General features: G+C 47.2%; 1 protein-coding gene across 4 annotated transcripts in view; it reads right to left on the bottom strand.

Annotated features, from left to right (window-relative positions):
• Positions 1 to 14,375, bottom strand: part of LOC146863403 (PC-esterase domain-containing protein 1A-like) — a 408,407-nt gene that overhangs the window by 200,370 nt on the left and 193,662 nt on the right. For all 4 annotated transcript variants that reach the window (XM_085642832.1, XM_085642831.1, XM_085642829.1 and 1 more), the window contains one exon: positions 1,174 to 1,324. In XM_085642832.1, the coding sequence (XP_085498958.1) occupies positions 1,174 to 1,324 (151 nt within the window). The remainder of the gene's footprint in view (positions 1 to 1,173; positions 1,325 to 14,375) is intronic.

Here is a 14,375-nt window from a genome sequence, read left to right as displayed (position 1 = left end):
CGTGAATGGGATCGCATAGGCATCTCATCCATCGGTAAGGTCATACAAGGCACTGTACTCGAATCATTACAGTCTCTTAAAGATGACTTCTCCCTACATTATAACCAGTTCTATAAATATCTGTTGCTTCGTAATGCTATCACACCACACATTAATAAAGTGGACTCATTTCTAGAATTCAGTCCATTAGAGGGTAAACTCCTCATGGGTGACTTAGGAGAGCATAAGATCTCCAAAATATATCAATCCCTTATCACACATAGCGCCACTTCACTTGAAAAACTCAAAAGAAACATGGCAAACAGACATTGCTCCCGTAGATGCAGACGACTGGGCTGAGGTCTTGGAATCTCCCCGTGGAGCTGCCATCTCCTCCCAACTGTCTTATCCAGTTGAAATACATGCTTAGGGCATACTATATGCGTTATACGTTATGGAGAGCAAACATGGTTGCATCTCCGGTGTGCCTGCAATGTCAATCTGATGACGCCACTTTCATACATACAGTTTGGACATGTACAGCTTTAGACAGATTTTGGAACGGGGTGCTGACATGCCTGGAAGTTCTTGGATGGGAAATATCTAGATCCCCTAGACCGGCACTGCTGCGCATAACAGATACAATAGGCGGCAAAAAGTACACACGCCATCTCCTCTGGCTTGGCCTCACCATGGCCAAACGCGACATTGCCAGAACCTGGAAATTCGATAAACCCCCTGCGATTAGGGCATAGAAAAATGGCATAGATTTCTGTATGGAATTAGAGATCTCGGTCTTCCAGGCCTGCGACTGCCAACAGAAACATTCTAAAATATGGCGCAGATGGGCGGACTACCATGGGCTGGTCTTGCCGGCACTGGCGACGTCTCTTGTGATAGATTCATGAAAGTAGATCTTAAGATGCACAGAAAAGATATCATGAAGAGAATATGTAGAAATTAGGATTCATGTCTATCATGTATATAACGATCATTTATAACTGCATTGAAGTTTTTCAGTTTAGCTATGTTTATATTAAATATATAATTTTGATAACAAATGTATACATTCTCAAAATACGCTGTAATTAAGTGATTACCTTCATGCTTGAAAACATGCTAATATAATTTGTTATAAAAAAAAAAACTGAACCAAAATGCTCCATGTGGGTTGCATGAAGAGACATACTGTACCTCAGGTATAAGGAAGCCTCCAGTAATCTTGTGGGCAAGAGGCATTGCCATATTCCAGACCACAAGGCACTCTGGTAGAACCACCTCAGCCATACGGGTAAACATCTTTTCCAAATTTACTTTGTAATCCTCCATAGAGCGGAGGCCATACCTGAATGAAGATAACAAGAAAAGTTTTAAATTGTCAACTCAAAATAACTACTTTCTAAGCTGGGTCATAGAACGAGGCACAACAAGTCACCGAGATGTATTTACAGCACTACCATCTACATAATTAACTACTTATTTTGGTATTTTTGTGATGTTCAAAAATAGCTATGGTTAATCATAAGAAATAATATTCAAAACAATTCTTTTGTAAAGATAGTTCTTTACAAAAGAATCGTTTTGACTCCCGGACAATGCGTCTCAAGCTCAGGCTTATCATGAAACGCCCAGATTTCAGCAACTCGTAACCCTTCCTTATGTAGCATCTCAGAAGACTGAACACATGTAAGGATAACTATTCTATTGCACTGCTCTTTACTCAAGGTTTTATTATTTATGCCAGTGATCTATCTAGGTATATTTCCTGACAAGACTAAGAATAATCCAGCTGCTGGACTGAAAACTGATGCACACTACTCTCACTGCACTGTGTGTGGCTATACTACATCCACATGTTGAATGTTACTCCCACAGCACAACCACTTTCCTCAAAACACACTAAAGGGGCCTTATTTTGAATGTCATGGCAAGAACCCTTATTAACATGAAAATGGAGAATTGATTTCAGCAATTGCCTCTCTGAAAGAACCACTCTGGCAAAGTTGTGGAAATTTCAAGCATTATACATCGTCCATCAAAACAGGTCCATGGCATGCCAGCCTTGAGGTGTATATATTAGTGAATCATGACTGGACATTAAACCAGCATATGGGGCAAGGTGGAATATGCATACAAAACAATTGTGAAGGAGATAGTCGCAACTGTTAAAGTTGTTACTCAGTAAACAGGGCATATACCTTTGCCATCAAATGTTGCTTGAATATGATTTTACTGTGAAATAAAAGAAAGTTTAAAGACAGGAACAGCTAGTTTAATAAAACGCACCGGCCGGAAGAGCAGGCCACAGAGTTGGGGGTCTGGAGACTGTCTCAAAGTACATTGGTTTTGGCTGTCATTTTATACATTTCACAAAAGTGTAAGAAAGCAATTCAGGCATTCTTTTTACAACAGGAATCTGGACCTACTCACCGAGTCATAAATCTGGTCACATGACAAGAAACACAGGCGGGTCTCTACCCTGCTTGCACACAATGCGGAGCTACTGGGTACGTGTCCAGATGTTAGACATTTGTGTAGTGGGCATGCTGTGTTCCGATTAGCTGAGTGTTCCTAACTTAGTGTGACATCCGACTTTATGGTGTTTTGGGTCTGCGTGCCCCTCCGGCCAAACGTGTTTTATTGGGGGCAAATCTCCTGAGACCATTGTGGTGGCACTGCCCATCTGTGGGATTGATCTGGGCTTTGCTGTTCACACGTTTAAGGGTTACATATCTCCGCACCCACTCCCCCAACCACTTATGATCTATCAATAAGTTGCTTAGGGCCTAGGTTGCAGGGCCTGCCAGACTATGTATTTCTGTCTCGGGTTGAGGTGGAGGTCATTTCGGGTGAATTCAACAACGTTGATGAGAGTTTGTTATTATGTGCCCCTATACCATGGTGCATATGGAGTAGTTTATTTTCTGTAACTCCAGTTCTGTAGTAGGGGTATCTCTGTGATAGTCATAATCTAGTGAATAGTCCCGCCCATGTGCGGGGACCCCAGAGCAATAAAAAATAATCTCTTAAGGTGTCAAATCATGCAGACCTGCATCCACCTTTAAGAGAGAATTTAATTTAAAGACAGATAATGCAGCCTATACCCACAGGCTACACTGTCCAGTACTTCAACTAGAATTCCACCAACATCCACAAACAGCACTGCCTGTCCAGCTTTTCTCCACAAGGGAAAAAACACCCTGCCTCTCCCAGCAAAAGCCTCTGGAATGATAGAGAGGAAGGAATGGACAGACAAGCCCCATAGGCTGCCATTATGTGGCTCAGAATAGGATACTGTGCCTTAAAGAAAACTTTCCAGAACTTTCCCAGTATCCCAGAATGCACAGCAGGTCCTTTTTACTTTCAGTTCTTTTTGAAGGCGTAGCACGCCAGACCTGTAGCATTCCTTACATGAATATTCATCACTCCACCGGGGAGGAGGGCGGGCGCTTATGACTATCACAGAGATACCCCTACTACAGAACTGGAGTTACAGAAAAGAAACTACTCCTTCTGTAGTAGGGGATCTCTGTGTATAGTCATAATCTAGTGAATAGAATGGCAAGCCCATCCCCATACAACAACGGCGGTGGAGAACACACAAGACAAAACCACTACTGTGTGAACAAATTTCGCAGCGAAGCCTGCCCAACCTGAGCATCTGCCCTGGCATCCGTGTCCAGACAGTAATGCGCAGCAAAGGTATGGACCGACTTCCAAGTGGCCGCCTTGCAGATTTCCGCAATCGGAACATTACGCAGCAAAGCCGTCGTGGCAGCTTTGCCCTTGGTGGAATGAGCCTTAGGTTTACCCCCTAAGGTCTTATTAGCCTTTTGATAACACAATTGTATGCAGGACACAATCCACAGAGAAATGGACTGCTTAGAGGTCGCGAGACCGGTCCTGACTGATCCGTAATTAACAAACAATTGGTCTGACCTACGAATATCCTTGGTCTTATCCAGATAAAATTTCAACACCCGCCGAACATCCAGGGAATGGAGAGACCTTTCCGCTGGCGAAGAGGGATTCTGAAAGAACGTAGGTAAAGTTATGGTCTGGTTGACATGAAAATCCGAGATAACCTTAGGAAGAAATTTAGGGTGAGTACGCATCACAACCTTAGCAGCATGAAATACAGTATAAGGTTCTTGACAACATAATGCCTGAAGTTCACTCACCCTGCGGGCCGATGTAATGGCCACTAGGAACGCCGCCTTCCAGGATAGGTGCTGCAATGAAGCCTTGTGAATGGGTTCAAAAGGCTCCTTCATCAGTCTGGACAGCACCACATTCAAGTCCCAGGAAGGCGAGGGAAGTCTGACAGGAGGAAACACTTTCTTCAAGCCTTCCAAAAAATCCTTGACCACAGGGATCTGAAAGAAGGAAGTCTGTGAAGGGCATTTCCTGTAAGCAGTCAAAGCAGCCAGATGAACCTTAATGGAATGGAAATTAAGGCCAGACTGCACCAAATGCAAAAGGTACGGAAGGATGACATCTTCCTTAAATGTCGTAGGATCAAAGTTCTTGGACTTACACCAGATACAGAACCTCTTCCACTTATAGGCATAGGACGTCCTAGTGGAAGGCCGTTTAGACTCCTTCAGTATGTCCAAACAATCTTCTGGTAGATTCAGACGGCCATATTGCACTATCTCAGGAGCCATGCCGCCAAACTCAAAGACGAGAGGTTGGGGTGCACCATCCGCCCCCCGAACTTCGTGAGAAGGTCCGGCCTGCACGGCAACCGTATGTGAGGAAGGAGAGACCGGTGAAGTAGGTCCGTGAACCACCACTGTCTGGGCCATTCCGGGGCGATCAGGATCATCCGCGCCCTGGACTGGGCAGCTTGATGAGCACTGCCGGAATCAGGGGAATGGGTGGAAAAGCGTACAGAAAGCTGTTCGACCAATCGATCCATAAAGCATTCCCCAGCGTCCCCCGCTGGTAGTACCTGGATGCGAAGTCTCGGCATTTGCTGTTTTCGGCGGTGGCGAACAGATCTACGTCTGGAGCCCCCCACCTTGCGAAGACTTCTCCTAGTACTTAGTCGTTTATGACCCATTCGTGGTTTTCCTAAATCAGCCTGCTCAGTGCGTCCGCCTGAGCATTCTGTACCCCTGGCAGATGCGTGGCCGTAATCGTCAGTCCTCGGGCCAGAAGCCAGTGCCAGATCGCCTGCGCCTCCTGCGACAGAGTGCGCGATCTCGACCCCCCCTGCTTGTTGAGGTAATACATAGTGGTTGTATTGTCCGTCTGTATCAGCAGCGAGTTGGTCTGGAAGGACGGAAGGAAGGCCTTCAGTGCCAGGAAGACCGCTCTGAGTTCCAGGAAATTGATGTGGTATGTCGATTCCAACGGGGACCACTTTCCTTGAATCTGCAAGTCCCCGGAATACGCTCCCCAGCCTTGGAGACACGCATCCGTCACGACACTCTTCGTGGGAATGTCCTGGTGGAAGGGAACCCCCCTGAGGAGGTTTTCCGCCGAACACCACCACTTCAGAGACTGAAGAGCATGTAGAGACAGCCGTATCTTGTCGTCCCAAGAACCTGTCTTCTGATCCCACTGATCCTCCAAGCACTCCTGCAGTGGTCTCATGTGCAGCCGTGCGTGAGGCGTGAGGAAGATACAGGGGGCCATCGATCCCAGCAGCGAAGACACCTTCCGCACTGTCGTCGATGGCGCAGTCCTGAGGTCCTGAGCCTTCCGAAGGAGTGATAACCGTCTCTCCTCCGAAGGAGACACGCTTGCTGACCGCGTATCAATGGAGGCTCCCAGGTACTGTATGCACTGGACCGGAGTCGGGACCGATTTGGACATGTTGACGTGTAACCCCAGCTTGTGCAAGAGAGCGCAGGTCCACCGGAAGTGTCCCTGCGCTTCCGAGAAGGATGATGCCTTGAGCAGCCAATCGTCCAGATACGGGTAGACAAACACCTTGTTCCTCCGCAGGTGTGCCGCCACCACCGCCATGCACTTCGAGAAGGTCCTGGGCGCAGACTTTAGCCCGAATGGCAGTACTGTGTATTGATAGTGATTGGCGCCGACTTGGAATCGCAGGAACTTCCTGTGCTTCCGTGCGATGGGCACATGGAAGTACGCATCCTGTAGATCTATGGCACAGAGCCAGTCTCCCTGTTGCAGCGGAGGGTAAATCTGATGCAACGATAGCATGCGAAACTTCTCTATGCGAATCCATTTGTTTGCCTGTCGCAAATCCAGAATGGGCCTGAACTCGTTCTTGTCCTTCTTGCGAACGAGGAAGAACCGAGAGTACAGACCTCTTCCCCTTTGAGACAGAGGTACCTCTTCTACCGCCTTTTTTCTCAACAAGATGTCTGCCTCCGCCTGGAGCTCTCGCAGCTGAAATTGAGAGCTTACCGGCGGAATCGCTGGAGGCGGGCTGATAAACCGAAGACTGTATCCATTGCAAACAATATTCAGCACCCATTTGTCCGGAGTAATTTTTCTCCACTCTGCCGGAAAAAATTGAATGCTTCCCCCCACTGGAGTGGGTAACGGTTGAGGGGGAAGTAGTCGCTCAGGGCCGAGACCCGGCCGGGCCCTTGGTAGTGGTAGCAGCCTGCTGGCCTCCTCTACCCCTCTGGCGTTTCTGGAAGGGCTTCCGGAATTGCTGCTGCTGTCCCGAACCTTGCCCACGCCCTCTGCCCGTAGACCCGAACCTCCTCTGGAACGGGCGCTTCTTCTCGGCCTTCTCCAACCCGACAGCCGTCAGGGTCTCCGCCTCCGCCTTCATGCGGGCCATCTCATCATCTGCATATTTTCCAAACAGGGTTTCCCCCGAGAAGGGCAGATTGGCTACTCTGTGCTGAGCCTCTGGCTTGAGCGACGTCAGGCGCAACCAAGAGTGACGCCTCTAATGGACACCATGACAGTAAGAGTGCGCCGCCAACAAGGAGACATCCGCTGCCGCACGGATGACCTGGTTCAACACCAGCATCCCCTCTCGCACCGGTTCCAGGAAGTCCTTCTTCCTGTCCCGGGGCAGCAGGTCTGCATACTGTTGGAGGGACTCCCACAGGGCCCGGTCGTAACGCCCCGACAGCGCCCCGCACTTGCCGCCTTCATGGTGGTAGACGCGGTCCCACACACCTTCCTGCCCGCCGAGTCCAGCCAGCGGCTTTTCCTTGTCGGGCGGGACCGTCGATGAAGGAGCCGTCGCATGCTGCTTCCTCGCCGCCGTCACGATGACAGAGTCCGGCTTTGGGTCCATCCGTAAAAAAGCAGGGTCAGAGTCCGGGGCCCGATACTTTTTCATGAGCCGTGAGGGAGCGGATTTCGTCACCGCGGGGGTGAGGAACAACTCCAAAGCGGGTTCCACCAGTCCCGGCACTAGAGGCAGCAGGGGGCGAGACAGGTGTTTTTTGTGTAGAGTCTCGAATATCACGGACGTCGTGGGTGTCGGTACAGTCACCGTGATGCCCAACTTGGCTGCCCCCCGCAGCAGCACCTCCTGGAAGGAGACCAGATCATCCACCGGAGACACCCTAGTCCCCGGTGAGTCCGACAGAGTCGGTGAGAAGTCCCTGGCCGAGGACCGTGTGCGCGACGTGGACCTGTGCCTCCTATGGCGCCGTCCTGATGTCGACGACGACGACCTCCTATGGCTCCGCGACCTTCTCCTCCTGACGGAGCGGGAGCGCGACCTCGGCTTCGGCCTGTCCGACGGTCTTGCCGGGCCCGGCGACCGTGGGGGACGCGGCCTCGGCGTCCCCTGCGGTGGAGTCGGATACCTGGGCAGGGAGACCGACCGCGATGGAACTGCAGGCGGCCCCAACGGAGTGCGAGGCGGTAGAGGACGCAGAGGGGGAGGTGGAGGTGGTGACGCCGGCCGTGGCGGCAGTGGCAGTGGTGGTGGCGGTGGTGGAGGAGGAGGAGTCGGCGGTCGTGGTGGCGGAGGTGGTGATGGCGTAGGGTTCCGAGGGGGTGTATACACCACGGAGTACCCCGATCCCGGCGACTCCGTTCCCCTCTTACTCCTGGCGTCAGGGCTCCCCCTGCGCCGTCTCGACGTCGACCTCGACCGTCTTCTCGACGTCGGCCGCCTCCTCGACTGCGGTCGTCTTCTCGACTGCGGTCGTCCTCGACTGCGGTCGTCTTCTCGACGTCGATCGCCTTCTCGACGCCGATCGTCTTCGACGCCAAACGTCTTCTCGACGCCGATCGTCTTAGACGCCAAACGTCTTCGACATCGATCGTCTTCGACGCCAAACGTCTTCGACGCCGATCTCTTCGACGGCAATCGTCTTGACGTCGATCTCCATGACGTCGACCGCCGCCTCTTCGCCGACGGCGAGCGGCGCTCCCCCTTCGACGGCGAGCGCTGACGCCGGGCCTGATCTCGCCGCCGATGGCTCGACGGCGATGGCGACAGCGTCGTCGCAGAAGATGCCGATGTCGTCGACGGCGGCCTGTTCAGCTCCTTCGACGTCGATGCCGCTTCTCCCCAGAGCCCTGGGGAGATGGCGAACGGACCGTAGTCATCCCCCTCAACGCCGCCGTCGACGTCGACGGGGAGTGGGGACGCTTGCTGGTCTTCCTGCCCCAGAGGCCTCAGCATGGGCAGAATCAGCCCCTCCAGACCCACCTCGTGCCTTCAGCCTTCTGTCCTCCAGGACCTGGAGCCTCATCTTCTTCCTTTCTCTCAGGGTCCTGGCTGAAAAAGAGCGGCAGATCTCACACTCCTCAGGCACGTGGGACTGGGGAAGGCAGACTATGCACACCCTGTGTGTGTCTGACTTAGCCTTTTATCTTCCACAATCAGGACACTGGTCAAACAAGCCAGTCATTCTGATAACACCAGAAGGAAAAAGGACTTTCTAACACTTGAAAAGTAACAAATAACCCTTTAAAAGGGAGAGCTCAATGATCCAGGGTCCTGCTAGCAGGAGCCGGAAAAAAGACCTGAAAGTAAAAGGGACCTGCTGTGCATTCTGGGATACTGGGAAAGTTCTGGAAAGTTTTCTTAAAGGCACAGTATCCTGTTCTGAGCCACATAATGGCAGCCTATGGGGCTTGTCTGTCCATTCCTTCCTCTCTATCATTCCAGAGGCTTTTGCTGGGAGAGGCAGGGTGTTTTTTCCCTTGTGGAGAAAAGCTGGACAGGCAGTGCCGTTTGTGGATGTTGGTGGAATTCTAGTTGAAGTACTGGACAGTGTAGCCTGTGGGTATAGGCTGCATTATCTGTCTTTAAATTAAATTCTCTCTTAAAGGTGGATGCAGGTCTGCATGATTTGACACCTTAAGAGATTATTTTTTATTGCTCCGGGGTCCCCGCACATGGGCGGGACTATTCACTAGATTATGACTATACACAGAGATCCCCTACTACAGAAAAACATTGTATTTATCAATACAAACATTCAACCCTTTAGTTGAATTTTCAACTACATCCTTCACCCCATTCTTCATGAGTTACAATATTCGAGGTTTGTTGTGTTTCTGTTGTGTCTATTACTAATTCCCTAGTTACTTGCATTCTACCTAACTTGAGGTCAGCTTTTTTGCAGCAGGAAACCCCCACTTGTAGGAAACCACAAAAGAATAGCACAAAAAGAATGGGAAGCAATGACTATCACAATCTGGTCACCCCTCGGAGGAACCAGAAATAGAAGTCTTTACAGAAGTCTATAAACCAGTTCTGCTCAGGGGCACATCCCTCCTTCAGGTCAGCTTGAAGACTGTACATCTGGTGGATGGCAAGTCAGTGTCCCATTTTCTAGGTAGTTTCTGGGGATGAAAGTACAACAGGAAGCATCGATTTTGGGGCACACAACCTACCCTCCATCACGATCATCAAGTCCAACACAAACCGATGTTGCATCACCATGAAGGGGATGGCTTAGATCTTCCTGGATAGCATTTAGGTGGAGTTTAGTATTGTTGATCATTTTAAGTAGCTTTCACCTGGTTATATGTAACCAGTGGGTGTTCGCCTTTGTTTTGCAAGGTGAAGAAAGGTATGGACCCAACTGCGTCTTTTAGAATGTCCATGTACTAAGCACAGCCAAAATAATCAGCAGTTTTTTTCTTAATGCAAAATAGGTATCTTCTGTAGTGAATGTTGGTACAAGTCTTGACGATCTTCTCCAGGTATCACAATGGTTTGGGTGTGTATGGTTACAAGGGTGCAGAGGTCCAGCCATCCGGGGACATGCTGGGTGTAGGTAAAATCCCCACATTGCCAGCAAGTGTCCATCAACACTGAGGTGACTGATTGCGTATCTGGTACATGCAATATTGCTTCCCAATGTGATGAAGTGGTACCGTACTTTTGCCTCTGAAACACAAGGAATACAGTTCAAGTTTCTGTACAATTAAGGGTTGTGCCTTTCCTTCTAATCACATGTACCTATCTATCTCAGTGTCCCATCATATGCTATGTATCTAGAGATGCAAATCGTGGCAATATGGAATTGTACCAAAGAGTCTTTGTTCATGAAAATCAATAAAAAGAAATAAACTCATCTATCTCAGTGACCCAGTATTTCTGACATGGGGCATCAATGCAGGCATTCAACCCTTCCCTTCATTTCCCCATGTATCATAAAGGTGAAAGGACCTACACTGGAACTCCATGTCGGGCCCATTTGTTATTAAAGAATACTGACCCAGATACAAAGGGCCACAGACAGTGGCAGGAGCGGATGCGTGTGTGCACACTGGTGGGGTGGTCTTGCTGCCTCAAAGAACGTCCTTTCTGAGAAATCTCAGGGCCAAACAGTGTCCTCCCCTATAGTGCCCCGCCTGTGCATCCTGTCTAGCTCAGTTTTGAATACAGCTAGACTCAGTGTAAAAGTTCAACACTGTAGGGTTGGTTTCATACCAGGTGATGTTCACCACTACTCTATGTGGTTCTACTCTACTGGGTTGTATCTTGGCCTTCATCCTACATGAATATATATCGCAGAATCACAACATACGGTTTTGTGGACAGCTTTTACAACAAAGTTGTAACGGCAATAATGGCAGTATCCCACATTTGTTTTTTTTTTACACATGATATATTACAGAGAACAACAATTAGGACAAACCGCATTTTTACCCATGCTGAATACCATTACAAAGAATAATGGTATCCAATGGCACATATCGTATGAAAGAGAGGTAGCTAGTGTACATTTAAATTAAAACATTCCGCTGCAATTCTTAAAAGTTCAGGAAGCTTAACCTAGCAGCTGGAGTGAGCACCATGGGAACGCTTGTTCTGGACGTGTTCATACAGTGATGGGAAAGCCTAATAGTCCAACCTTTCTGTCTAGCAATATGAAAGGAGCCTTCCCAAAGGCAAATGGCATCTTTTGAATGCAGATATTGGTTGTTAAACAATAAAAGGAGTAGAAAAACAACTTTGTGTCATGTGAATTTCTTTTTTTTTTTTAAACCAATCCCAATCATACTTTAACTGTGAAGATTGATAATCTTCTGGAAATATATAAAAGAAAGCCCATTTTGTTATCAGGTGCTGTCTGCTACTGAGGAGCACCAGACGCTTCTAAGAGGTTTGCTGTGTTAAAGTGTTGTAAAAGGAGACCGTGCCACCCAGTGGTTTTGTAAGTACACCTACCACAAACCTGAGCAATACCTTTTTATTAATACATATAGAAATGTTTGAATATATAAAAAAAAATCCCTCTTTCAGTCTTCAAGCTGCTTACTCACTTTTCCTATTTTATGTTTGAATGTATTAGGAATACACTCGAGTGAGAATTTTCAACGTTGGGTGACAATTTACCTGCAAAAATAATTTTTAAAGACGTACATTTCAAAAAAAGTTTAATCGTATCCTAATTATGTTCTTTAAATTATAGTCTAGTGCAAAGTGTTTAACAAAATACTGCAAAAATAATTAAGAATTGTTTTATGGAAAGTGTCAAAACACATTTGTGTACAGTAATTGAGCGTAGATCCCCCAAAACTGTTTACAGAAATTACAAATATGACTTTGGTAATAATATAACTGTACAATGGGTAGGTCTTATCACAGTTAGGAGTACCACACAGGAGTTAATTAAGATTTAAAAGCAATCTGCGGCTTTTCATATGGCAAAAAAACAACAACAAAAAACATTGCAGTATGTTCATGCTCCATGGCAAGTGTTACAATGTTCTTGTTTAGTGGCGCACAGTGTATGGGAATTACACTTAGACGATATTTATAAAGGTCACTTTTTCCCACAGGGGAAGTAAACTGTCTAGAGGCATGCTTACAAAGGGAACAGTACTGCTTCTCACAAAAGTAAAAAACTGTGCTATTATTGCAAGTATTAGGTAGTAATAATTATCAAGTAAAAAAAAAAAACATGCAGTGCATTTTCTTTTAAAAAAAGATTAGACCAGTTGTATTCTTTCTAAATCCAAGTCATTTTAAAGCAGCTCTACAGGCAGGTGTTAACCAGTGCATTAGGCTTCAATTTACCTACTGTAGCACCACGGGTACTTCCCTGAAAGCAGGATCGTGACAGGGGACTTAAATCGCTATTCTAACTCCACTGGGGGCACAACAAAGGGCAGCTGCTGGCGCTGACATAACTATTCTAACTTTGCTGAGGGTTGAGCCTGGGGCAGCTGCAGGACTATGTTAAGGGCCATAAATTACGATTGTAACTCTGCTGGGGTCAAAGCTCAGGGCAGGTTCTGGACAGTGACTGAAGGTATAAACTATTATTCTAACACTGCTGGGGGCAAAACACAGGGCAGGTGCTGGATCATGATGCAGGTTATATATTACAATTCTAACTCCACTGGGGGAAAATACAGAGTAGGTGCTGGCCAGTAATAGGGGCATACATTAGTGTTCCAACTCTGCAGAGGTCAAAAGTAAGTACATGTGCAGGTTAGTGACTGTGGTTAAATTCTACTTTGGCCAGCCCACAAGGAACATTCCTCAGAGCAGGCAGGGATAAATGGCTTGGGTCTATTAACGTATTCTCATTCCACCTATGGCGTAGCTCAGAGCAGGGGCTGAAGACTAACTGGCCCCAACATTGATATTCTAAATCTTCTAGGTACTTTCCTCTGGACTGTTGGTTGTAGACTATTTTCTTTTGAAACTTGTAGATAAATACAGACTTTTTTCCCAAGATGTAATTGTTTTTGGTACGCAGAATAATATTGGCTTTACCTTGTTCCAGCTAACCCAAAAACCCATGACCCCACCTGCCAAAACAACAAAGGAAGAATTGCACCTGAATTTGCAGTTTAACCCCTTCAGCGCGGCGCGGATTTCCGCGCCACGCTGAAGGTTCCGTGCGCGGGCGGGGCCATGACGGAACGATTCCGTCATGCGCACAGCGCAACCGACGTGCATGACGGAACCGTTCCGTCATGCGCGTCGAAGGGGTTAATAACCAATCTACCTGCAATATGTTTTAAAAGCAAAACTTTTGGAAGGTAAACCCAATACTATGTTTTTTAGGAAAGAAATTATTTGCACTTTCCTCCCGCTAGGCAATATGCAGATGAAAAAAACAATCTGAATTTCAGCCTTCCAAAATAAATTCGTTTTTTGTCCATTTTCTGCCACATGCAGACTGTAAGCACTTTACTTTTTCACCTGCTGTAAGAAAGGGAAAACAAATTCAAGAAAAACTGAACTGTAATAAAAATTATTTCTTCTGTTTTTGCAGAGCTGAGAAAAATGGAATCTACTGTCAAGCATGTTCTGTTGAATCCAGGCTACAGGAGTAGAATGGAAACAGGCTCTTGAAGTACAATGGCTATCTTTACTGTAAGAAGATAACTGAGCCCTGGAATTATTGGAGGTGTGCGCATTACCACTTATCCCATTGCACAGGCAGAGCGGTTACGCCGGGGCAGACTGTTAGTACAACAGAGCACCCTGCCTCTGCAATGGAGATTGAAGTGAGAGAACATATTCAACATATAATGCCTGCATCCTCCTCCTATGATCCTTGTGGCTCAGTTTTGCGGGAGGTATCACAAAACATTCCCATGCATGTTGATAGCAGTATGCCCTCCATTCCTAATCTCCATAGAATGGTTCAAAGAAGAAAACAGGCAAGTAATCCGCAACGTATAGCCCCCACAAACAGCATTAACATACCCCTTGAAATAACTAACTTTTAGTAATTAACCATTTTTTCTACAAGACAACGAAAATCCTCTTAAAAGAATGCACATTTTTAGCACCACCCATAACCTGATAACCTTTGACAATAGAGGAATTTGGATGATGGATGGGACCATTCTGTCCACCCCCAATCTATTTTTCTAAACTTACAATATTCATGCTAACAATATTAACACTGTACCATTAGTGTATAGTTTACTCCGTGATAAGCAATCCTCAATCTACTAAGAATATTTGCCTGCAGTTAAAGCTAAAACAAAATGGTATAAGTCCTAGGAAA

Source organism: Triturus cristatus, chromosome 2_2 (assembly GCF_964204655.1).
Source record: "Triturus cristatus chromosome 2_2, aTriCri1.1, whole genome shotgun sequence".
NCBI lineage: Eukaryota > Metazoa > Chordata > Amphibia > Caudata > Salamandridae > Triturus > Triturus cristatus.
The sequence above is the reverse complement of the archived record's forward strand: the minus strand, read 5'-3'. Positions and strand labels throughout refer to the sequence as shown.